The 27,513-nt window shown below is 41.8% G+C and overlaps 1 protein-coding gene across 1 annotated transcript in view; it reads left to right on the top strand.

Moving 5' to 3' along the window:
* Positions 1 to 27,513, top strand: part of SLC1A7 (solute carrier family 1 member 7) — a 96,800-nt gene that overhangs the window by 65,222 nt on the left and 4,065 nt on the right. The window contains exons 4-9 of the mRNA XM_050962442.1: positions 716 to 758; positions 3,017 to 3,236; positions 9,893 to 9,992; positions 12,611 to 12,844; positions 21,672 to 21,866; positions 24,336 to 24,470. Of these exons, the coding sequence (XP_050818399.1) occupies positions 716 to 758; positions 3,017 to 3,236; positions 9,893 to 9,992; positions 12,611 to 12,844; positions 21,672 to 21,866; positions 24,336 to 24,470 (927 nt within the window). The remainder of the gene's footprint in view (positions 1 to 715; positions 759 to 3,016; positions 3,237 to 9,892; positions 9,993 to 12,610; positions 12,845 to 21,671; positions 21,867 to 24,335; positions 24,471 to 27,513) is intronic.

Raw genomic sequence — 27,513 nt, forward strand, 5'->3', positions numbered from 1 at the left:
CTGAGAGGGGACATGATAATTCAAGTACATAAAAGATTGTTACAAGGAGGAGGGAGAAAAATTGTTCTCCTTAACCTCTGAGGATAGGACAAAAAGCGATGGGCTTAAATTGCAGTGAGGTTAGTTTAGGTTGGATATTAGAAAAACCTTCCTAATTGTCAGGGTGGTTAAGCACAGGAATAAATTGCCTAAGGAGGTTGTGGAATCTCCATCACTGGAGATTTTAAAGAGCAGGTTGGATGAACACCTGTCAGGGATGGTCTAGATAATACTTAGTCCTGCCATGAGTGCGGGGGACTGGACTAGATGACCTCTCGAGGTCCCTTCTATAATTCTATGATTATTCCCATCTAGTAGATGGGAAACTGAACCAGAAAGAGTCTGAGTGAGTTGCCACAGATAATACAAGAAGTTTGTGGCAGAGTCAAGAATTGAATCCAGATCTCCTGAATCCCACACCAGGTGTTCAGAATTGTGTCATTAAACCTCTACTTTAAACTTGGTGGACTTGGTTCTCCACTGTTATGCCTTTTGTAGCTATTTACACCCATGCAGAGCAAGTAGGAAATGCTATGAGATCAGAGTGTCTTTTCTACCCTCTGGGCACTCACTTTGCACAGGTGACTGCACAAGGGGGAAGGTAGTGTATACTGAGTACCCACAAGGGTAACTAAATAGCCCCTTGACAATAATTCTTTTATCTATTTCTTTCCAGGAACATGTTCCCAGCCAACCTTGTTGAGGCCACATTCAAACAGGTGAGTGTCTGCATTGATGCTACAGAGAAGCTATCTTCAGATAATGCATACAGTGAAAATTTTTAAGCAAAAATTGAGATTTGGTACTGTATATTGGTTCATATAGGCTCAGCACCTACAGTGGCATCTGATGTGAATCCGTTTGAAGTCAATGAGAGTTTTCCACTGACTTTAGTGGCTTTGTGTTAGGCCCATAATTAGTAATCACTTTGCTACACAGGAGTGTAATCAGAATAATTCAGTTATTTTAATAATCACTTGTTTTTAGGTCAGAGGAGAAAGTAGCTAGAATGGTTACCTATTTTGCCAGTGAATGGGATTAGGAGTGGGAGTCAGGCATGGGTTTGTTTTGTTTCCAGTTATTTGGCAATGATTCCTTCATGTTTTTAATTTTTTTTAACTGCTTCCGTACAGTATGTTGATGGGCACAATATAAATCATACAATGCTCGATCCTGAGAGATGCTGTACCTTCAATAGCTGTTGCAAGAGCCCTACACTTCTGAGGTTCAGGCCTTAAATAACTAATATCCAACTATGATTTATGGACAGGCCTAGACTGAAATATCAATGTATGTAAATCACAATAATGGAGCCTGGAGCAGTCACAGGTGCCTTGGCACATAGTGACTAGGCACATACTGTGTTGCTAGCATATGTTCTGCACCAGGAGGAAATGCAGTGTTGCCATGGTACTAAAAAGCTGGAATGCTGATGATGTCACGTGTTTGTTTGTGAGTGGACTTGTAACAAAAATCTTAGAAGGACACAGTCCTGTTGATGTTAGGATTGATAGGGGTAAAATTCTCAAAAGTGTCTATATCACTTAGTAGGAGAAGTCCATGATTTACAGTAAAATTTTAAAAAGTGCCTATGTTCGTGAGTTGTGTCTTTGATTCAGAAAGTAGTGTCACACTATCCTATAAATCAGACCTGCTCTTGCTGTTCTGATATTTAGTCATTTTGGTGAGAAAGAGTTTTAAATAGTTTGTTTTAGCCCTTTCCACCAATTTTGCTTGATTTCACTCCAATTTCCTAATTCTGTGGAACATGGATTTTTGATTATCGTTAGTCCCCTGTGAAAATGATTTGTACTCCGCCCAATACATTAGATGTAAGAATATGGAAGGCAGGGAGAGAGAGTGTGAGAATACACAAGATAATTCCTTATTTGCTCCTTAATTAGAGACGGTGGCCTAGACCCCAAGTTCTGGCTGAGGAGTGCTCTCTGCACCTCAGGAAGTGGGATACACAGGCACCTCTAAGCCACCTTTGCACCTCCCAGAACCAAGAGATGACAAGGCCCTCATCAGGACTCATCAGAGCATAGCCCCCTCCAGCTATGCCCCCTTTTCTTGAATACACCAGGGATCAGGAAGGGAAGTGATGTAGGTGCCCTGATGGCAGCTCTGTGCTACCAGACAACAAACATTTGCTAAGATACAAATTTAACATTGGTTCTTAAGCCACGAACATATCAATCAGAAGGCCTGTGCCATTCTCTAGGAGCTCTTTGAGAGGGCTGCAAAAATGATTTCTGAAACTGAACAATGTTGTTGCTGATCCTGGCCCCCACTGAATGGCATTAGGGAAGGGCAGAGAACTTTACATAAGTAAATCATATGTCAACAGAAACACTTTTGCCACCACTGAAAAGCAGTCATCTGGCAGGTGGAAAGTATTTAAGAACACACAGCAACATTACACACAAAGAAGTGAAGAAGGATGCTGAATCTAGTTAAAGCAATGTGGGAATTTATTTAGGCAGAACCTAACTACCCAAACTGGAGTTTGGGGAGGACACCTTGTCTAAAAGCTTTGAACAGTTTAAGTAAGAGGAATGATTGGCTTTAATGCCCTTTCAAATGGGACATATTGCATGGAGTCCTTACCTGTGGTGATACAAAGGAAAAGTCACTGATTAGCTTTTGAGGGAGTTATTCCTAGTTACAGATGAGAAGAGTGAATATAGAGGACTGCCAAATGTAGCCCTAGCAGGGTCCAGTATGTCTGCTGCCTAAAGTTCTGCTTGTGGGGAGTTCCTGGTTTTGTTAGATTTTTACAGAGAAAAAGGATCAGAGTTGTTTTTCCAGTAGCTTGGGAGGCGGGAAGCTGTTTCTCTTTCTTCTACACATGCCCCTTCTTTCTTGAATAGCCATTCTCCTTTCACAAGGCACTTTGGAGCCCATTAAAGCAAGCTGGGGACTCATTAACCCTTTAGTCCCTGATGACCCACTATAATATTCTGTGTTCTTTCAGTATCGCACCAAGAGCATTCCTATCATCAAATCGAACAAGGCAGCTTCTGAAAGCACCACTCGTCGATTCATAATATATGGGGTCCAGGATGAGAATGGATCCAATGTCCAGAATTTTGCCCTGGATATCACTCCCCCTCCAGAAGTGATTTACAAATCTGAGCCAGGCACCAGCGATGGCATGAACGTTCTGGGGATTGTGATATTCTCTGCCACCATGGGTATGTTTTAAACATGTTGGAGTAGGTCATGTTTGAATTGATCTGTGTATTGTTGTTTTGGGGGTTGGGTTTTTATTTAGGGGAATCGGGAGTGGGAAGAGAGTTCTTGTTTAGTATTCCTGATATAATTATTTCCCACCTACCCTCTCTAAACTTCAAGTCAGAAAAAGCATGTCCTAGAAATGTACTCCAATCCTTTGGGGATGAACCTTGTTCATAATCCTTGAAGACATTTTCTTTTCATGGTCCTGATTGTTTCTATGCATGCTGCTTCCCCCCTCCCCCCTTTTCCTTTTAATTTCACTAAGCCTTTGCTTGGTTATTGTGTGCTTGCATTTGTAAGATACTGAACTTTACTTAGGTGCCTTTTGCATATAGAGGGCAGTGAGGAACAACAGAAATGTCTACTGTATAGTTTTCACTTCTGACATTTGTTCTTTGGGCTAAGTATCCCTGTGGTTAGAGCTACGTACTGATAAGCAGTGTACCACAGTGGACCCTACCCCAGCTCTGATAGGTCTGTACCTAAGAGAGCTAGTAGTGCTTGGCATGAGTCACTCCCTCCTGAGTAAGAAAGACAGACAGACAAGGTATTTAGTGCTTGGACTAAGAACAGAGGGAAGATAACAAGGAGACTCTTTCTGTTGCCTTGGAGTGCCACCACCTACCAGAATGAATTGATATTTGTCCCAGTGCTGCATACTACGGCTGTTCAGAACTTCACAGATAGAACTTAGAGCCCACCTATTTTAAAAGCACATGCATCTATTCCTTGAGAGAAAGGAAGATTAGCAGTATAGGGGATGACACAAAGCTGAGCAGTTCTGATTCTGTCCAGAAGGGGGCAGTGGTATTTCTAATCCACTATCCCAGGGGTAGGCAACCTATGGCATGCATGCTGAAGGCAGCACACAAGCTGATCTTCAGTGGCACTTACACACTTGGGTCCTGGCCACCGGTCCAGGGGGCTCTGCATTTTAATTTCATTTTAAATGAAGCTTCTTAAACATTTTAAAAACCTTATTTACTTTACATACAACAATAGTTTAGTTATATATTATAGACTTAGAGAAAGAGACCTTCTAAAAATGTTAAAATGTATTACTGGCAAGCAAAATCTTAAATCAGAGTGAATAAATGAAGACTTGGCACATTACTTCCTATCTCTAACTATGGCTAGAACCAGAAGCTTCAGAAGAAGGTGAAGAAACCTTTTAATAGGCAGTAAGAGGATAATTGTGCACAGGGGAAGTTTCTTCTTAACTCCCTTTAGTTAGAATTTGACTTATGCCTTGAAACATGATGGTTTATATGCCTTCCTAGACTATTGGTTTTAACATTAGTAAAATAAATCTGGATGTATCTGTTATCAATAAAAATGGAGAATTTTTAAAATCCTGTTAAATGCTTGCCTCAGTGATATCTTGAGGCATTGAGTGCCACAGGATAATTATGCATTGTGTGAAAAAATATTTCCTTTTATTAGTTTTAAATTTGCAGTTTTTTGCTTTCACTGAATGTCCCCGGTACAGTTTTATTTGTACCATAGTTCAATGTTAGAAGTTATGTATTATCTAGGAGGCTTATCGTAATGGACTTTGAGAGCTCATATCCATTTAGAATGTTCCATTTTATCAGCCCAAAGAACTCAATAGAACTGTTTATGTTATCTAACTGCAGTAGGTTTATTTATTTATTTATTGAAATGTTCTCTAACTGGACTACAATTTGAGTGAGAGGAAAGGGAATTTTATCCCTCCCTTAGACATGCCCATGGTCCTTCTGATAATGGTAAACTGACGATTTTCACATAGAGATGGTGATAAAAAGAATCCCTTTATCTGTGTTTACGATTCTGTGCTTGGAAGGGAATCTGTGCAGCAGATGTGGTTCCACAAGCACCTTTGATTTTACTTATTTTATGCATGGTTTGCATTAACAAAAGGGGTCAAGATTCCAGCCTGTCAGTAGCACAATTTTCTCTCCCTTTTGTTTCCACAAAATGTGTAGTTCCACCTGCATCCTAGTTGGAAACCTGAGATCCCCTAATTTTCAATGATTTAACACCCAACCCTCAAAGCACCATGCTGCCACCAACTGTCCAGCCAAGAATTACTAGACCAGAGTCTCTTCACTTCTAGTGTTCATTAGATTAAAGGGGTTGCATATGCCATTGAGCCATGCAAACCATTCCTCTACTCCCCAGAGCTGAGCATGCTACCTCAGCAGTGCTTCCAACTTCTGCTGACATGGGAATCAAGTAGTCAGGAGCTGAACCCTTGTCTCTGAGTAGGGGTGCACAGCCACTAGACCACCGGGCTAACCTATAACCATGTTAGCTGTCAACAGTTTTTAGATATACACACTCACATCTTGCCATAGGCCAGTTGATCAATTGGACAAAGGTAGAGGATGGTTGGTGGTTATGTCAAATTCTCCTGGGATAGTTACAGCACCAGAGGGAACTCAGCCGTGTATACCCATTTATTTCATGGTTGTAATTTTATACTTAAGAATCTGGAGACGAGCACATGTTGTGACATTCCTGAAGCCAGGAAAGGATGCAATGGAGCTGAAGAACTTCAGGCCTAGATCACAACTACGTCATTTCTACAAACTGCACAAGCGTATCATCCTAAACCACCTATCACCATTCATTGAAAGCTGCATTCCACCAGGCAAGTCATGCACTGGCCAAGTGCTGAATATCACTCAGTACATCAAAGATGGCTTTGAAAAGGGTATGGTAACAGGCACAGTGTTTGTCGACCTATCAGCAGCATATGACACAGTGAATCACTGAAGGCTCCTCACCAAAGTAAACAACATGATGGAAGATCACTGCCTCGTGCCACTGATACAACCTCTACAAGAGCACTAATGTTTTACAGTGTACTGTACGGGAAGGAGAAAAAATGGCGGCACCACAAAAATGGCCTACCAAAAGGGAGTGTATGCTCACCAATACATTTCAGCATCTACACGAATGATCAACCAATCCATCTCAGCACAAGTTTTATCTATTCTATCGATCCATGCATCACTGCCCAAGCCAAGGATCTTGCCCAAATTGAAACTACGCTAACATTGGCACCATCTGGGCTCTCAGTCTGTTATCCCAAGAACCAATTACATGCTAACCCAGCCAAAATGCAAGAGCATCTCTTCCAGCTTTGGAATCATGAGGCTAATAAACAACGTAACATCGTCTGGAATGAGGCATCACTTGTCCACTGCTGGAATCCTGTCTAACTTGGGGTGACACTAGACCTCACTCTCTCCTTCAAGGCGCACATAAAGAAGAAAAGAGGCAAAGTTAGCGCCCAGAACAACACACTCAGGAAATTTGCAAATTCAAAAGGGCGAACCAGCCCAGCAACACTAAAAATTCACCAACGGCTATATGGCTGGAAATGTAGTGCACACAATTCAAAATACTCAGTGAGGACATTAAAACACATGTCAGTGTTGCTGAACACATCCATGCAAGTGCAGAGAAGGACTGGTTTACCTGACAAGTTTAAACTGCCCCTGAACAAGAGCTGGCAGGTCAACAGTCAATATGCGGCAGTGGGGTTATTCCAGTGACCCAGACATATGACCACAGTGAAACACAAACCATGGAACATCTATAGGTCTGCCAGTGCCTGGAGGAACCATGCATTATAAAATATCTTGCCAGAGCTTCCAGCCAGGCCATATCATGTGCCTATCACTTGAAAAACATATGACTGCGATGGAAGGACAGGAGAAGAATTATATATGTGCATTAAAGGTTTGTTTTTAGATTGTGTTAGATTGGTGGCTGTGGAAACACAAGATTCTGCTATTTAAGACCACCTATGTGTTCTGCTTCTAGGAGCCGGACAAATTGCCCATAGGGCAACCCACTTAACAGGGTATTTCTTGACCTTTGGCAGAACCTCTACATCACCTTCCTCCTGTCCTAGGGAAAAGTGAAGGGCAGGGATCAAATGGAGGGTATGTCGATGGAGCTTGGAGGAAAAGGAAAACATCATTCCAAATACGTTATGTACGGAAATATCATAACATACATCAAAGTAATTCATTTGGCACTGAGTGCTTCACAGCAGTTCTGCTCAGTCGTTGGGCCTGATTCTCATTTACATCAAGGCCCTTTCACGCCATTCTAGCAAAGTAAAGGTGCTCTAATGTGGGCATAAATTATAGTGACCCCCATTTTATGCCCCCTTACACTGCCAGAGTGGCATAAAGAGGCTTTAGCATAATTGAGAATCAGGCCCATCCTCTCGTTGTAATAGAAACCTGCTTTTCCTTTTTCTGGAAGCAGGAGGTGGGTGGCTTAGCACTCTTAGCTTAGGAAGAAAGCCACATGAAGGAGTCTTCTCAATTTCAAGGTTGTGTCTGGTCCTGGCCAACTCTGCTCCAAAATGGGCAGTGGTGGCCAGAAGAGGGGTATGAAAAAGGCACATTGAAATGCACTGATTGAGGGCCTCACCTAGGCAACCTTCTAGGCACCCAGCTGGGTGAGTGTGGCCCTGTTGGTGTGTGTGAAACGGGTAAGAGGTGAGAGTCTAGCACAAACTTTGAAGAATTGGAAATCATCTTATAAATCAGAGAGAGTAAAAACTTTGCTTGGAAATGACCATTTGGGCTTCTTACCTAATGGCTGCAGAAAAGGGCTTGTGCAAATGACAGTACAGTAAACTGGTGAGGTTTTACTGTTGAACATTTCTTGAAATCATCCCTTCGTGTATTTGGTTGACTAGTGAGGTCCTTTAAGACAGTGGCTCTCAACCTTTCCAGACTACTGTACCCCTTTCAGGAGTCTGATTTGTCTTGAGTACCCCAAGTTTCACCTCACTTAAAAACTATTTGCTTACAAAATCAGACATAAAAATACAAAAGTGCCAAAGTACACTAGTACTGAAAAATTGCTGACTTTCTCATTTTTACCATATAATTATAAAATAAATCAATTGGAATAGAAATATTGTACTTGCTTTTCCATGTATAGTATATAGAGGAGTATAAACAAGTCATTGCATGAAATATTCGTTTGTACTGACTTTGCTGGTGCTTTTTATATAGCCTGTTGTAAAACTAGGCAAATATCAAGATGAGTTGATGTACCTCCTGGAAGAACTCTGTGTACCCCAGAGGTACACATACGCCCTGGTTGAGAACCACTGCTTTAAGAGACCAGTGAGTCTCATACTCATCATTCGGCAGCCTCCAGTCTTACCTACTACGTCTCCTGTTGCCAACACTTGCCATACTCAGACGTGAAAAAGTTTTCTTGTAAGCAAACCAGTTATTCCTGTAAAATAAGAGGTGATCCATTTCCCCTCTTCATCATTCTACTAACTTAGAAAGCTAAGACTCTTGTAAAGCTGCCATGACTTAATAAAGCCAGTCTAGCTTTAAAAACTGAACTTTGTAATTCACATTTTGTTAGCATAAATGAGCAACACTGTTAATAAAATATAATGTGGTTTTGTGTCCAAAAATTTACAGATAGATGAATATTAACAGGCATATAAACCCACATCCTGCACGCACTGTTATTGTGAAATTGCTGGTCTGACATCTAAGCGGCTCACTCCTCTCTCTCAGGAGGGGATTGTCTTGGAACCATTACAGTCTGGGACCTGGCCTGCAAATGCAGATGTGCGCTCCAAGTGACAGACCATGGGCCCTCAGTCAAAGCAAACATTCTGTCTATCCAGAATAAGTGTTAGAATGTACCCCCCTCACAACTTCATTTTCTTGTAAAATCCTCTTCAAACATTAATTGATTTCATGCAGTTTGTTTCTGAAATGCTTCCTTGAGTGATTAACATGATCCATTACAATCCTCACAGGGGGTCACTGGAACAAATTAGTTAAATAGGAACATGATAGACATGTTTATTATTAGGTATACATTATTAAAACAACACCATACAGAAAGTATAGAGTTACATAACTATTCTTGGAACTAGATCCCCTATCTTTATGACTGTTGGTTGCTATGAATGTGTTTGTTTTCTTTGCTGAGTAGTTTTGTGCAGTAGTTTGGCCCTTCCTTGTATTCATGTGCATTTGCTTGATTCTGCTAAGGCTGCTAAGCCATGGTAGCAAAAAGGATCAGTTGTGAGAGTAGCTTTTATCTTATAGATGCTTATCCACTAGAAACTGGACTGAGACCAAATTAATTTCACAGACGTCAGATAATGACTTTTGGTCACTGCCAGTCGGGGCTAGATTTAAACTGGTGAGCCAAAAAAACCAAGGCTCCTGTTATCAATCCTACCCTAAAATACACTCTCTCTCTCTCTCTCTCTCTCTCTATATATATATATATAATGTCAGTGTTGTTGCCCTCTAGTGACTGGTGCATAGAAGGTGAGGGATTTCCTAGTGGGAACTCAAAAGAGATCTCCATTAGCCTAAGTGGTAGGTGTTTGTGGAGCTTAAGAACCAAGGGCTGTCCCCCATGCCTTATATGTGTTTGTGTGATTTATATCTCTGTGTTTCTACAACACAGCAATTTGTTGGATTATCCCACTACCAATTACCTAACCCAGCTTGCCACCCCACACTTAGTTCACTTTGAGTTGCCGTAGAGAAGGAGTGTGTTGGGGATTTTTAAGAGTAAATGAGAATTAAAACAATAATGCGTTTGATTGCAGGTATAATGTTGGGCAGAATGGGTAACAGTGGAGTTCCCTTGGTCAGTTTTTGCCAGTGTTTAAATGAATCTGTCATGAAAATAGTGGCAGTTGCTGTGTGGTAAGTAGCTGTTTTATCAAGCAAAAATAAAAAGTTGAAGTATATTTCAACAGAAAAAAATGCTCTGAGATGATGTAATCTTGTTTCCAGGCAAATTCATGAGGGACAACCACCTCAACTTTGTATGGCGCTAGCATTTGAAGGAAGTTATACAAACATTCCAGGCCAGACGCTGGTCCCTGGCTCTGTTCCCTGTGCACCACTCCAGTGGCATAAAGAGGACAGAGAACTGCCTCAACACAGATGCCAGGGATTCCCCTAACAAAGGGGAATTCCCGGGTGCCATAAAGCAACATATTTAGGTCTATGCCACCTGCTCCAGATGAAGATGGCATGGCCAGTGGTGTGGGCAGGGGCATGAAGGGACAGAATCACAGTGCACCGCCCTCTGGCAATCCCCAACCAGCAGAGTAGGTCCTAAGGGACTACTCTAGCCAACATAACTTAGAATGTCTGTAAATTAGATTGAAGGCAAGTTTGACCCCAGATCAGGAGAATGGAAAGGTGGCTTAGACCTGGTCTAACAAAAGTTAGTCCAGTAGAATTCATCTATTTTTAGCAGAGCCAGGCACACATCCATACTCATGTCTGTCTCCTATTGAAATAACCTCAGTTATTGCAAAATTGCTGTTCTCCATTCTGGAGCAGCGCAAATCCCCTACCGGTGTAGTTATACCAACACAATAGCAGTGTGGATGTAGTCTGACAGAGAAATAGCTATACTGGTAAAAAGTCACCCCACTACAATTCCAGCTGCACTGCTCCCTGTCTCGTAACTTTTTTGACCAAGGGGCAGAGTGACTGGAAGTTCACTTGGCTTTAAATGGTCAGTGCATGTTTCAGAGCCACACCTGTGAGGTTACAAGCTACCTAATGTAAGAGAGAACATAAATCCTTACCAATAGAAGTATGGCCCACCTTCATTCCCAATCCCAGGTCCCATGCAAAGCACAGCTCAGACAGACCTAGGGATGGGTGTGGGTATGTATGTGGCTTTTAAAATATAGTTGACATTCTCTCTTTACATCAATGTTGCTAATTTAAGAATGGCTCTTCAGCACTTTTGTGAACATTCTTAATAATGAGTAAATATTGCTACTACATAATTAATACATTGTAGTTATATAGCACCTTCCCTCTGAGGAGCTCAAAGTGCTTTACACACAACAATACTGTGAGGCAGGAAAGTATCAGTGCAGCAGCAGCAGTGCCCACCTTATAACTTGTAGCCCAGAGATTACAGCACTCGCCAGGAATGTGGGAAACCCAGATTCAATTTCCTCCTTTCTTCCAGAGGGGGTGAAACAATTTGAATGGGAGTCTCCCACCTCGCTCTCACCCCATGACTGTTCCATTGTGGATAAATACTTAAACAGTCATGAGGGGAGAGAGAGAGAGAATGACTCTGTAGTCCAGAGGGTATAGACCCTGCTCCATTCACCCTGCTCCAGTCACTGTTTCATTATTTAGCCACACTGGAACATCTTCAGCAGGAGACAATGTGAGCAACGTCCCCTCCCCTCAACCAGAGTATCCCATAGCTCAGTGGTTAGAGCAGTCTCCTGAGAGGTGGCAGACTCCTGTTCAAATCAAGAGAGGAGGGACCAGAACTGTGTCTCTTACATCCCAGATGAGCATGTTTTCCCCTAGGCTGTTATAAGATGGCTACCAGAACTACCTCCTCTTCCTGTTGGATTCTGAATGGGACATTATCTGGTAGGCAGCCTCTGAGCATGCCTTCTAGATCAGGTCCAACTTAGGTGTCTGAGCACCTATCTTGCCCTGGTTTGTGAATCACACTGGGGCTTAGGCAGGAGATAGGTATCCAGACCTCAAGAGTGAGGCAGCAGTGCATATGCCCAGAGGCAGAAAACTAGGCACCTAGGGAATTATTACCCTGAAAACTTAGATGCAGAGTGAGTTTAGGCACCTTCAGGGTTCAGCGATAGTTTCGTGGGTCACAGTGGATCCAAACCTAGTGCCTTTGTGGATCTGGGCCTTAAATACTATTGTGATGGGAACCTTAAAATGAATACATTGAGGGAGATATTAGCTATACATTGATTTCATTAACAAATTGTATTTAAGCGTGTTGTATGTGTCCTACTGGCCAGTCAGTAGAAAACAAAGTAGCAGCCATGTTAGTCTGTATCCACAAAAAGAACAGGAGTACTTGTGGCACCTTAGAGACTAACAAATTTATTTGAGCATAAGTTTTCGTGGGCTACAGCCCACTTAATCAGATGCATAGAATGGAACATATAGTAATCCATTCTATGCATCTGATGAAGTGGGCTGTAGCCCACAAAAGCTTATGCTCAAATAAATTTGTTAGTCTCTAAGGTGCCACAAGTACTCCTGTTCTTTCAGTAGAAAACAGTATCATTGCTAATAATTTGATATAAAAACATTTTCCCAGAACTCATGAATGGAAAAGGAAGAAGAGTTCAGTCCCGCAAGGTGCTCCTATGAAATTCTGAACTCCCTCCATGTTTATTAAACACTGCATGGACAAGTCCTAAGTCTGTACTGAAATGGAAGTTCAGGAACTTATCTCACTAAATTGTTTGGTAGAAATAATCTGTCTCAGCGATAAATATCTCTCTCTCTTCATTTAGGTATTTTCCTTTTGGAATAGTGTTTCTTATTGCTGGCAAGATCTTGGAAATGGATGATCCTACAGCTATTGGGAAGAAACTGGGCTTTTATGCCATTACTGTGGTTTGTGGCCTGGTGGTTCATGGACTGTTCATTCTGCCAATGATGTACTTCTTTATCACCAAGAAAAACCCCATTGTTTTCATCAGAGGGATTCTTCAAGCCTTGCTAATTGCTCTGGCCACATCATCCAGGTATTAAGCACTGATATTACTAAATACGTATGAGGTCCTAATTAGAGCTGGCTGAAACTTGGAAGTTCAGGTTCGCAGGAAATGTCAATATTTCAAAATCTGATTTAATTCCGATTCTGAACCTGATGAAAAAATGAATATGGCCCCAGAATCTCAGCAGCTACTGAGTGAAATTGCTGCTATTTGGTGGGTGACAGCTGTGAAACGGACAAGAATCATGTCAGTTTCACTCAGCAGATGCTAGGGCTTCCAGAATTTGTGGTCCAATGTGCTAATTACTGTCCATAGTATATAACCATCATTATCCTCATTCTACCAATGGGTAAACAGAGACACAGAGAGGTTAAATGACTTGCCCAAAGTCACATGGAGAGTCTGTTCCAGATCTGAGAACAGAACCTAGGAACTTTGATTGTTTCCTGGTCTACCTAGTCTACACTGCATCCGTGTGTTCCTGAAATCATAATGGTTCCAACTAAGGCCATAAAAATTAAGGGACTGTCTGCATCTCTATTATAAATTTCATTTTACGGGATGTTTATAACATTTAATAACTTGCTAACTGAAATATAGTACAGTATATTTTGCAAAGTGAAATCAGGAGCAAATTGTGTTTTGGGTGGCTTTATAAGTTCTAATAAAGTTTGAAAGTTTAAGACTTTTTTTTTTAAGTAGAACACCACATAAAAGTTTGTAGCTTCAGATGCGTTTGTATTCCCCAGACTCACAGATGATGATGATCTTACAGTCATAGATATTAATGTTGGAAAAGACCTTTCAGACTCCCTCTCAACCCTCTCCCCTGATCCCACTAAGATTTCCTCAGTCCTGGTTCTGAAAACCTATAGTGCTGGTGACTTAACATCCTCACTAGGTCATTTATTCCATTACTTAATTCCCATTACTGTAAGGACATTTTCTTATCTATTCATTCTGTATTTTTCCTTCTTTAGGACTTGTGCCTCTCATTGGTTTTACCTTTCTCAGCTCTTTTAAAAAAAAAAGTGTTCCTTCCTTGTCTTCCAGTTTGTACTGTAGAAAGATAATGGCATTTTTCACCAGGTTAGATTCCCATACTTACCAAGTGTGGTCATACTGGGGCTTTATAAAATAGCACAGTTACTTCCTTTGTTGTACAGTAGTTTCTCTTCCTTCACATTTGTGAGTTCATAGCCTATGCATTATCCCCCTGATCTTTTCTGCCTTACTGCTTTCTAAACTGCTATTTTCTCTTTTGATTGAAGCAGGTCATTATTTCTTCCTAATTGTATTATTTTTGGTTTCTCTCATCATCTGTCTGCCTCTATTTCTGAGCCTATCAGATCATTCTGCAAGTATTAGCTACCTTCTCTGTAGTTTAGTCTCTAAGTGCAAGGGTTGGTCATGATATCATGAATTTTCCAAAGTTTCTTTTCTAAAATGTACCAAAATCATAAGTCATAGATATATGGCAAAAGTCAGGCCTGATTTCTAGTGACCAAATTACAGACCCAAATGTCTAAATTCTTTTTTGTGTTTACACAGCCTTCCTTGATAGTCTGCAATGCCAGTGTGGACAAAAGCAGAAAATTGTGCACATTCTCAAATGACTCTGTGCATAGCTTTGTATGCTGCATGTACAATTGTCCGTTTGCAGCAACAGATGCATTTTTTTTGCAAGTGCAATGTAGACTTTTAAAAAAAAACCCAATGCATTCTTTGGTGTTTTTCCTCTTAAATTGTAGCATCTTGTGATCAGATAGTTGAACTTTTCACCTTGGTTACAGTGAGAAGATTAAACACTGCACATAACTGAGTTGTTGCCAAAAGAACATGCACAAATAATTGGTTTTGGAAAGTAAAGCTTCTCCTCCTGACAGTCATCACATCTGTATCTGATTAAGTAATACTTGCCGCAAAGGCAACATATTAATATTAATAATACAGGCATTGGATAATCGGATCATTTTAAAGCAGAACAAAAAGGCTGGCCTACTAATGTGTCTCTACTGTATGTTTCTGCATCAGTGCATGCCTACATCTAATGATAGACAGAAAACTGAAAATCAGTGTTCTTGTATTAAATCCAGCCACCACCAGGTATGGAAAGATTTCTTTAGTTAAAGATCATAACTATAGAAAAGACATACTGTGCACAAAAAGTGAGACAAGTCACTCTTGGGAGATTTCCCTGTTCATGTCAAGGGCCAGCTGTTTTCCTTGCCTATTACTATTAGTTATTACGGTAGCACTTGGAAAACTCACTCAAAGATCAAGGCCACACTGTACAAACACCTAGCAAAGATAGAGTGTAAGCTTGCTGGAATGGAGACTAAGTGTCAGACAGGATATGACAGGTAGACAAGACAGACAAATGGGAGTGGGAGAGTGCAGATGGGAAGGATGAAGTGTTTTAAATACAGATTATACTAGATAAAGCCATGGCCAAAAAGAAAATTATTCGTCACCTGTCTCTTTATATGTAGCAACACTAATGTAGACTATGACAAAGTTTAGTGAGTCTCTAGTGGATAATTCATCTTTTTACTGAATTTAGTGTTAGTGAAAGATGATGGAATGATAGATCAGGAATCTAAATACATCTAGCTAACCACAAATCAAGTAAAACAAGGCAGTGCCAGCGCAAGCCTCCTCACCTCGACTCCTTAATTTGCCTTATCTTTGTTTTCCAAGGAGCCTTTCTGAGGGTCATTCCCCATAGCTAATTTAGTTCTTGGCACCTCTGCCAAGCCTGCAAGTAAGGTTGCCATTTTGTGGAAATGGTGCTGGTAGCACTGGGATGTGAACTCCTGTCCACTGCAGGAACTGTAAACCACCAAACAATCATCTCATTGCAATGACTTCACTGCCCTAAGCATAACTGGAACCCATAACCTATAAGTGAGGGGTTCTCCATCCAACACTCAGTCCCCATGTGCTGTCCAGTTTTATCACTTTAGATGCCAATGACATGCTTAGTATTTGTATGGAAATGTCAAACATATAGGGCAAAATTCTGACTTATTTGCACATGTATATTGGTGGAAGGCAGAAAGGGCAGAAGTTTCTTTTCCCTCTTCCTTATCCCCTCAAACAGTGCACCCATACAGGATCATAGTAGAACATGTATTTGCAGAACAAATAGTAGAACATGTATTTGTTTCCTTATATGCTTGGCAGGGGGTCCCAGTGGCATACTAGGTAGCATTCCGTAGCCTCAAGAAGGCATGGCCGGCTAGTTTGGGTGATGATCCCACCAGGCTCTTAGGCCCTTGGCCATTGTTTGGCTTTGGTGACAGGCACTAAGGGAGGTGCAGCAATAAGGTGTGGTCCAAAGTATGCTATAGCCAGGCCCCTCTGAGCCATCCTGCCTTGTTTAGTTAGCTTGGCTCCAGGAACATCTGTCACTGTTACCATTCCTCCACCCAAGCACCTCTCACAGTCTGAAGGACAGAATCTAGCTAATAGATAGAATGCCCCTTGGGTTGATTATAATTTCCCTAGGACATGTAGAGGTCTTTTTTTCTCCATGGTCATCTTTCTACAGCATCAGTGAATCAAAGGCAGCATCTTCTCAATAGTGCATCCCATCAAGAGAAGCAGTTCTCTTTTCCTCTGCATACAGCACATAAATAAAATATGAAAATTTCAAGGGGCTCTTGCTTCTTATGAAACTCTGAGACCTTGGCTCTTGTGCGGTGTAAATTAAAGACAGATTTAACCAAAGGGGGTGTAACTTAATTCTAGATTAAGTCAGCTTGTTGACTTTGTGGAGCAATAATAGGAATTAGGATTCATTTGCAAGATAAACTGGCAGGGCTAAACAGCTGGAGAAGGAGCTTTTTCTATAGAGACTGTCTCTTCTATTTCTTTGTGGCCTATATTAGAGCTTTGCATGACTGAAATATTGATTTGTATTCAATCCTTGCCACTGTACAATCACCAAAATGGAGCGGGATTAATCTATAGTTGTTCTGCAATTGCTTGTCAGTAATAACAGTCCTGAGTGGGACAACATGCCTCCTCCCTTTACTAAAGGCTTCAGGAAATTCTGAAGCATATTTATTTTTTTAAGAACAGTGCTTTGCATTTGGCCTCAAGATATGGGTTAAGTGTTAAAATCTAACAGTTTCCTCAGCATTTGACATTAGACCCCCAAAGCTGCTTTCACTAACACTCAGTTAGGTCAGGTCTACACCAACAAGTTAGGTCAACACAGCTACATCACTGAGGGGTGTGAAAAATGCTAGATTTGAGTTTCATTTAAAACTGTAAAGTTTAGGACAGGCTTTCAGAGAGTAGTGATCCTTTTGATTGAACTTGGGCCAATTTTCAACAGAACCTAGCACAGTCTGTCTATGATTCCCAGTTGAAACCATGCAAAGCTCAGTAGCTTCATATCATATCAGTGGCTTTATAACCTATTGGACTGAAAATAGGCCCCAGAATTAAAAATTGTGGGGTTTGCTGAGTTTTGCTTTAATTTTCAGATTTGTTAGAGCCTGAAACTGAAAGCAAAGTTTAAGGATGTGAAACAAGAAAAGGTTCACATAAACCCTGCATGAACTAGAATTTTCAAGTTTTATTCTGCTCTCCTGAGTGGGTTGCTATCTGTTAGAACATATAGTTTCCCAAACTACTGTACCACCAGTATATCCTAACTGCAAGACAACATGTGGCACTTACCTCATCTTTAGTGGGACTTTTTAATTATTCTTAATGTGGGATTTGGTAAGTAGTCTTAAGGTGAGAAAGAGTGGTGAAGGATTGTTATTAACATGGTGTGCCCTCTGGATGCATTAAACTTATAATAATGTAAAAACTTTGAAAAAAGAATAAATATTTTCCCCTCCTCTCCATACAAAGAAAAACAAGGATTCATTGTAAAAGAAGCCCTTGAGTTGCAAGAGATGATGTTTTTATAAAATGGGTGGCTATCACTGCAGAACTCTAAGTAGCTCAAGAGTGATAATAAAAGATTTTAAGTACATTATTCATTATTATTGGCAGCTATGCCTATGGTTGAATTGCCTAAAACTGTCCATTCTAAGATGTTAGTTTCTGTTTTACATTTATATTCCAGTAGCACCTGGAGGCCAACCAGGCCCCATTGTGCTAGGCTCTGTACAAATTTATTGCAAATGATAGCCTCAGCCCTGTCTTTTTGGTTGAGTTTACAATCAAAGAGACAAGACATAACTGATGGATGAGATGAACAAGCAGGATGTGGTAAAGGACAAGAAGAGAAGAGAGAACAAAAATATGATGTGTGCAATTCTTGGTCAATCAGGAGCAGTAATTTCAATTTGCCACAAACTTAGCCATTCTCAGGTTTGTGATTTCTAAGCTGTTCTCCAGGTCACTAGGGATCAAAATGTGCTACAGTGATATGGTTGCTTAGTGGTGTGTGTGAAATGAATCAGTGGTCTCTGTCTCCAGGTATGTCAACACTTAAACTGCTACTGCAGCACTGCAGCTGCACTGTGGAGGCACCTCAATGTAGACCAGGGGTCGGCAACCTCTGGCACGCGGCTCACCAGGGTAAGCACCCTGGTGGGCCGGGACAGTTTGTTTACCTGCCGCGTCGGCAGGTTCAGCCGACCGCAGTTCCCACTGGCTGTGGTTCGCTGTCCCAGCCCAATGGGAGCTGCGGGAAGCGGTGCAGGCCGAGGGACACCCCCCATTGGCCTGGGACAGCGAACCGCAGCCAGTGGGAGCCGAGATTGGCTGAACCTGCTGACACGGCAGGTAAACAAACTGGCCTGGCCCACAAGGGGGCTTACCCTGGCGGGCCGTGTGCCGGAGGTTGCCAACCCTTGATGTAAACACTGCCTAGGCGGACAGGAGGGGTTCTCCCATTGGTGTCGGTAATCCATCTCGCCGAGAGGAAGTAGCTATACTCACAGAAGAATGCATCCAACAACCTAGTGTTGAAAATCCACACCCCTGAGAGATGTAGCTATGCTGATGTACATTTCCAGCATAGGCCAGCCCTAAATCTTCCTAGTGCACAGATATCTCTGTCCTAGTTGGCTTCTTTGTTTGCCGCAAATGCAGAGAGGGTAAGGAATGAGCAGGCACAGACACTTAACTGTACTTTCACTGGTCCACAGAAGTGATCCCATCAGTTCATCATGGTTTAGGAACCTTGCACTTTATTGTATCTGATCTGTGGATATAAAAAGGGTTTCATTCCCCAGGGCTATTTATCTGACATCTTTCACCAACACTAAATCCACTTGGAGGGCTGAAAGGAGAGAGTTTTGGAGAGTTCAGCTCAAGGAGCAACCTGCTTTTTAAATAATCCTGTTTACTGTGTAGCCATTATGAATTGCCACCTAAACAAGTATTTTATTTTTGGTTTGGTGTCAGTACACAGCAGGCACTGGCACAATCTTAAGGGCATACATTGTCCTCAGTCTGTGTTCAAAACTCCCATTGTTAGTAGGAGCTGAGGCCCTTAAATTTGATAAGCAGGAGGGGTGGGGGGAGAAATCCAGTGCTGGCACAGGATCAGACTTGCATTTTAATAAAACTGCACTATTTACTGTATGCTTGAAGGGAGATGGGATAGGCCTGAGACATGTCCTCTAGCCCTCTTGGAGCCTTGAGGAGATCCTTGCTTTTCTTTGGTTTACATCAGATGTGGGCAAACTACAGCCCGCGGGCCATTTTAAGCTGGCCCTTGAGCTCTCGCTGGGGAGTGGAGTCTGGGGCTTGCCGGGGAGCAGGGTCAGAGCCGCTCCACGCAGCTTCCAGAAGTTGCGGCATGGCCCCACTCCAGCACTCCAGCCCTGGAGCAGAGTCAGGGGCTCCTCTCTGGCTCCTATGCGCTCTAATGGCCCCCTCTGGCACTCCAATGGGAGCTGCAGTGGTGGTGCCTGCGGATGGGGCAGTGTGCAAAGCTGCCTGGCCATACCTCCACGTAGGAGCCAGAGAAGGGACATGCCGCTGCTTCTGGGAGCCGTTTGAGGTAAGCACCACCTGGAGCCTGCACCCCTGAGCCTCACCCCAATCCCCGTCCCAGACGTGATCCTCCTCATGCCCTCTGAACCCCTTGGTCCCAGCCCAGAGCACCTCCTACACCCCAAACTCCTCATCCCCAGCTCCACCCCAGAGCCCACACCCCCCGCTGCAGCCCTCACCCCCCAACACACCCCACTCCCCTGTTCCAGCCCAGAGCCCCCTCCCACACCCTGAACTCCTCATTTCCAGCCCTGCCCCACAGCCCACACCCCCCACCAGAGCCCTCACCCCCTTCCACACCTCAACCCCAATTTTGTGAGCATTAACGTCCCAACATACAATTTCTATTCCCAGATGACCCCTTGGGCCAAAAAGTTTGCCCACTCTTGGTTTATATCTTACCCTGCTTCAAAGCTTATCATCAGGGCCATCAGCTTTCTGTCTAACGAGGATGGGATAGAATTTCCTTCTGAAAGTATCAACAGCGATGTTTTGTTTCCAGAGGTATCACAACTGAACTGCATGAGACACTTTCCCTCCTTGACCCTTTGGTGACTAAACATACAATATGGCTTCTGTGGCACCTCCAGCCCTTGCTTTCTACTTTATAGATTATAAGACCAGAAGGAACCATTGTGATAATCTAGTCTGACGTCCTTCACAACACAGGCCATAGAACTTTCTGAATTAACTGCTGTTTGAACTAGAGCATATCTTTTAGAAAAACATCCAATATTGATTTAATAAGTTGTAGAGTGGGAACTGAACGATTGTCTCTTGCGTAAAGGTGTAAAGCAGAATTTGCATACACATGCTTGTTGTGCTTATTAAACACAACTGACTTGCTCTTGCTCTCACAGAAGCTGTCAGGGTTCCCTCCCCACTCTGAACTCTAGAGTACAGATGGGGGGACCCACATGAGAGACCCCCTAAGCGTCTCTCTACCAGCTTAGGTTAAAACTTCCCCAAGGCACAAATTCTTCCTTGTTCTTGGAACCGTATCCCTGCCATCACCAAGTGAGTTAGACAAAGAGTCAAGGAAAAGAACCCCTTGGAGTTCCTGTTCCCCAAAAATCTCCCCCAAGCCCCTTCACCTCCTTTCCTGGGGAGGCTTGAGAATAATATACCAACCAAATAGGTTAATGAAGCGGGCACAGACCAGCCCTTGGTGTTTTAGGACACTAAAAACCAATCCGGTTCTTAAAAGCAGAACATTATTATGAAGAAAAAGTAAAAGAAGCAGCTCTGTAAAATCAGGATGGAAGGTAATTTTAAAGGGTAATCAGATTCAAAACACAGAGGATTCCCCTCTAGGCAAAACTTTAAAGTTACAAAGAAACAGGAATAAACCTCCCTCTTAGCCTAGGGAAAATTCACAAGCTAAAACAAAAGATAATCTAATGCATTTCCTTCCTATTACTTACAATTTGTAATCTTAGATGCTTAGTTCAGATATGTCTTTAGGAGATGTATTTTCCCTTCCCTGGTTCCTCGCTGACCCGGAGAGGACACACAAAGAGACAAAACAGAAACCTTCCCCCACAGATTTGAAAGTATCTTCTCCTCTCATTGGTCAGGTGCCAACCAGGTTATTTGAACTTCTTAACCCTTTACAGGTAAAGGAGGGATTTTAAGCTACCCTTAGCTGTATGTTTATGACAGAAGCCAATGACAGAACTCCCATTATCAGTGAAGCCAGATTGGGCCCGATACATAAGCAGAGAGACGCGAAGATAGGAAATAGTGCTTGAATGCATACAGCATTGAATATGATCTATATGCAGGGAAAGACAGATGAGTTTGCTGTTTTTAATGTTATTCCCTGAGGATAAAACAGCTTCCAACATGTTTGGTTTTTGTTTTTGTTTTGGATGTTTTGCAGCTCAGCCACATTGCCTATAACTTTCAAGTGTTTGTTGGAGAATAACCATGTTGACAGAAGGATTGCCAGATTTGTGCTGCCTGTTGGGGCCACGATCAATATGGACGGAACTGCCCTATATGAAGCGGTGGCAGCAATCTTTATTGCTCAAGTAAACAATTATGAGCTGGATTTTGGACAGATTATTACTATAAGGTATAAACCCAAAAAACCAGCAACCTTTCCATTTGACTCATTAAATCTGTGATGTTCTCTCATTTGTGTATCAAGCACATTACTGAATCTGCAACGTTCAGTTCAAAGCTTTCTGTAAGATCAGGGCCTGTTCGGAGGGAAATCTTATTAGCACTATTAAAACAGACGTGAACACAGAAATATATCGCATTTCAATTTGTTAAACTGGCTTTTTTTTAATCCTTCACTTTTAGGCCAGTTGTAGTTCATTCACTTAGGATTACAACTTTGTTGCTAACAGTGTTCAATTTCCCCCCCTTGAATCCTATAAAAAATGAACCGCTCCAAATCCCTGTGCTGTTGGGGATGCACTTCCAGTGCATAGCATGAGGGATATGTTAAGAACACACCGGCTCCTTCCCTCCACAAATAACTTTCAACATTGTAAACTTCAAAGGTAAGCTCCTTTGGTAGTTTTACCACTGACTTTAATGGGAGCAGGAGCAGGCCTAAATCCTGGCTGGCAACCCAGTCACAGAGGTTCTGAAATAGTTTGGTGTCCTGATCAGCTGTCCAGGGAACCTGTAACATTCACCATTGAATTTCATTTCCATTTTGCACAATGAGATCACATTCCTTTGTATTTAGGCTAGGCACACCACCATGGTATCCAAATGCCATACAAGCTCTAATTTTTTTCAAATGGCTTATAAATCTTAATTTTCACTCTCCCTCTGCCCACATAAGGAATTTATGTATTGTGGGAAAGCTAAGACTCCTAGTGCCACTGATTCATTGTGTGGGTTTGAGTAAGTCAATTAACATCTCTGTACCTCAGTTTCCTCAATGGAAAAATAAGGATAATAATAGTTTGAGGCTTAATTAACTAATGTTTGTAAAGAATTTTGAAATCATGGGATGACAGGTACTGTATAAACGCAGATGGTTACTACTTACTATTTCCTTTAGTAAGTCACCCACTTACTGTATTAATATTTATGTTTTCTCTTTTTCTAGTAGCTGGCCTAGCTCTCTTCCTCCCATCTGTCTCTTTCCAAGAACATACCCAATCATTTATGCTCCTGGAAAAGAGAATCCGTTTTCCAAAACAGCACTAATTAAATATAACACTGATCAAATATGTAGTAGGGAGCTTAAGCCTGCATGGAAACTAATATTTGTATCAGAGATGGTCTCAAACTAGAATCCTGATCTGAGACTCCCACCCACTGAACATGGGGAAGAGGAACTCAAAATGGTGCCCTCAATCTGAAAACACCTAAGCTTTGTCTCACCTAGATCATGATCCAAACACTCTGACTCAGGCCCGTTTCTTATTTGAAGTCAGGCATTTGGTTCAATAGTCAGTGTCAAATAAAAATTAAGTTTTCAGTTCATTCACTCACTCTTTGTATTGTGATAGAGCCTAGAGCCCCCAGCCAAGATTGGAGACGGGCACTTCTGCTAAATACTGTATAAAGATGTAGTGAGCGGCAGTCCTTGTTCTGAGGATCTTACAGAGTAAGTAGATGAGGCAGGCAAAGGATCGGAGACAGAAAATATTAGAGGAACTGAAACATATAGAAACTAAGTGACTTGCCCAAGGTCACATAGGAAGTCTGTGGCAGAGACAAACTGGATCCAGATGTCTTGAGGTCCAGCCTACTTCCTTAATCACAAAACTATCCTCTCTTTTCCAGAGGATGGAATTTAAGTCTGCCAGGTCCCCCTGCCCTCTTCCTGCCTGGCTAAAAAATATGAGACTCAAACAGGAGTAGTGACTGGTTTCTATTTTCCAGAAACATAAGAGGAGGATGAAATCATTCATGCTTGCTTCATACTTAGACCCAAACACATGAAGCCAGGATCTAGGATGAGAGCCTCACCCCTACTCCAGCCCATATATGCTGTCTAGAAGGGCTAGAACAGCATAAAAGGATTCGCCAGGGAGGGTTCCCTTGATGCAGGACCTACAGACAACATCTATTAGGTTCATTCCTTGCCACAGGGTTTACACTGAGGGTGGGTGTATATCAACTGCAAGTCTGTAGTATGCAGCATTGAAGAGATTCTGAGGACAGGCTGACATCACTGAGACAGGCTCCCCCCCAACTCTTTAAATTACATTGAAGGCTGCCAAGCAGCCTAGAATCAGGAGAGTGCAAAAGTAGCTTAAAGCCACCTTAGCTGCCCTCCCTTCCCTTAGGTCAGAAGTTCTATGCTATGACTCAGAGGTGCAGCACAGAATCTGACCAATGGAGCTCACCTACTCGGCTGTAGGGATAAAAGATTAAAATGTAGCAGGCTAACGTGCCCCATTCTAGCCATCTGGCTGATTTCTAAACACAGTTCATGAACTCCTGTTGTAGTGGTTTGTACACGAGTGATTCTGGTCCAGAAACAGTCATGTAGAGATACGTTGTTACTTTGTGTTATTTCCAGCCACGTGATATGGCTGTTAAATCTTATTGTTCCTCTTCTTGTTTAAAGTATCACAGCAACAGCGGCCAGCATAGGTGCTGCAGGGATTCCACAAGCTGGCCTTGTGACTATGGTCATTGTTCTGACATCAGTTGGGCTGCCTACAGATGACATCACTTTAATTATTGCAGTTGACTGGGCATTGTAAGTAACTTAGTGTCTGACCCTTCCTTCCATCTGCAAATCAAGTTGTTTTTCTGTACTCTGCATGTCAATCCATAGGCGCTTAGGGCGTCACAGCTGTCACTTCTGCACATCATAATTACTGGAAACTTCACAGAGACAGCAGGGATAGAACTCGAGAAAGCACCAAACTAACAGAGACTCTTCATTAGCAGTAGAGAGTCTATGGCCAGAGCTAGCAGAATTAATAACAAACAATTTATTTTGAATTTCAGCTCTTTCTTTGTGAACTGTCCATGAGCAGATTTCAACTTTCATATCCTTCATTATTCAAAACTATTCAAGTTTTTGGTATCTAGATTATGAGCAGTTCAGTTCTCAGCTCTAATAATGCACAGCCCAGGTTTACAGAGATCATCTAAACAGTTCAGTATTTTGTCAGTTAGCTCAACTGTTGGCACTCATGTTCAGACATGATAACATTTTGCGGTGTAGATGAGGCCATAGTTGAGCAGTTCTGATTATATAGATATAATACTAGTAGATATAATACCCTCTCTCTATTTACAATAGCTGCTTTTCTTTTATTCTAAATAAGTCCTACAATTTATTGTATTAAGAGGAATCGTGAAGAAATGTTAAAGATCCATTGCACAAGATGCTGCAAAAGTGTAATTACAAATTCACTGTATTTTATTTAAACTTACAACACTGAAAGTACTTTATGAAGTATTAGGAAAAAAAGTTGGGCTTGTGCCCTTTTTTGTTTCTGTATGACACTTAGACAGCCTGATGGTTTAGTATTTTTTTTACATTTATTTTTTACTTTCAAAAATATCAGGAATGTCAAGTCTGGCCCTTCTTGGTTTTTCTGGAGAATTTCTGGGAGGTTTCAGGGATGTTTACTATGACCTCTAACCTTTAGGGCAAGGGTGTGGAATCTATAACAAATCCATTCTTTAATAGTTAATAAAGCTCAACAAAAACAAGGTGTTTAAACACTCTGACTAAAAAGCTTTTCCCCTCTCAATTACTCAGCTCTGCCTCAATACTTGTAAAGTCACCATTTCACTATTTATCCAGTCATCAGAGCCATTCAGCTTAGTCAAAACTTGAATTTCTAGTGTAAAACCAGCAGCAATTTAAAACAACCAACAACAAAAAACCACTTCAGACTCTTTCTACACTCTACAAAACATCACAGACGGGTGCATGCCCAATTTTTTTTCCTTTGCAGGTCACCTTGAGTGAGAAGGGCATATTTACATTTCTTGGACTAGTGCTTGGCGGTTTCATAAACATATAAGTGCAAAGTGAACTGATCTGTTTATATTGTGGTTAGCTTTACAAAGATTTTCATCATTACATTTGGGGGTAGAAAAACAAAGGTTGCTTAAGTGATCTGACAGGACTGAAATCTCCATTACAATGCATTATTATTTTTTATAATGGAGATATACCTATCTCCTAGAACTGGAAGGGACCTTGAAAGGTCATTGAGTCCAGCCCCCTGCCTTCACTAGCAGGACCAAGTACTGATTTTTGCCCCAGATCCCTAAGTGGCCTCCTCAAGGATTGAAGTCACAACCCTTGGTTTAGCAGGCCAATGCTCAAACCACTGAGCTATCCCTCCTCCCTCATTTAGGTAACCTTGGTGGGTACATGAATTTAATAATTTTATCCAGTGCCCAAGAAAAAACCCACACACACTTCTTACCTACTTTGTTAAAATGTTGAGTACAAGTTTTGTATCTGATTACATATAACTGTACCCTCTTATCAGACCCCAAAATAGCTTCTTCCTACTCAAAGCTGCCTCTAGGCAGAAGCCAAAGCTAACGATCCTACGTCTCTCCAAGAATCAAAACTTGTTCACAAGCTAAGAAAAAACCTGTAAGACTGTAACAGCACCTCCTGCAAACACCTGCTGTAACTATATTTTTGCATTTTACTTTTACTTGTGAAGCTCTTCATCACAGCAGAGTCAAAAGCAGTAAGTTAAGGCTAAGAGGGATAGATATTTCTTGGTCCAGATTTTCAAGCACAGTGCACATGCAATTTTCATGTGTAGTTACTGTAATTGTGTATATATAATTTGGATAACTGCATGCAGGTGCATATAATTAGGCATGCAAATACACTTGCAAATTAGGCATGCAAATTAAGCATGCATAAAGTGTATGAAAAGTCTGGCCTATAGAGTTTAAATCCACTGTGTTCTATATGCTTTGAAATCTGAGTAGTATGATAGGGGACCATCATTCACTTTTATAAGCCAAACATCTGAATGATTTTGAATCTCAGTTTTATTATACAAATTCATAAAATTAAGTTACACTGAAAACTTTATCATATTAGTATTTCACACACAAAAGGATATGGTTAGTTTGAAATACATGCAGTGTAGTTGTAGCCATATTGGTCCCAGGATATGAATGAGACAAGGTGGGAGAAGTATTATCACACCTACCTTGTCTCTCTAACTTGAAATATTGCCACTTGGAAACAGGGCTTCCCAGAGGATTCAGGGGACCTGGGGCAAAGTCGGGGAGCTATGGCGCTTGTACTCATGCGGCGGCAGTCTGGGACTTCAGCGGTATTTCAGCGGTGGGGGTCTTTCAGTCGCTCTACGTCTTCAGCGGCACTGAAGGGCCCCCCGCTGTCGAAATGCCACCAAAGACCCGGACCGCCGCCAGGCCAGGGCTCGCGGCGCCCCTGGGGGGCCCGGGGCAAATTGTCCCACTTGCTTCCCCCACCTCCTTGGATGGCCCTGCTTGGAAATAATGTATTATTGTCAGTGAGTCCATCCCATCAATATTTGTGGTTTTACAATCCACTTAAAAAAACAATTTCTTAGCATTGCTGTGTGAAAGACATGTACAAACGGAGAAACAGACTGATTAACTGACTAAACAGGGAGAACACTGAAATTGATCCCAGGATATGAGAATCGTGAAATCTGTTATACACAAGATGCTGTCAAATGCACAGAGTCAATAAACTGAAAATATTCTCTCTCATTTCTTTCTGTCCTAGTCTTAAGTGTTACTTGTAACAATAGCAG

The sequence above is a fragment of the Gopherus flavomarginatus genome, chromosome 7 (genome assembly GCF_025201925.1).
Source record: "Gopherus flavomarginatus isolate rGopFla2 chromosome 7, rGopFla2.mat.asm, whole genome shotgun sequence".
NCBI lineage: Eukaryota > Metazoa > Chordata > Testudines > Testudinidae > Gopherus > Gopherus flavomarginatus.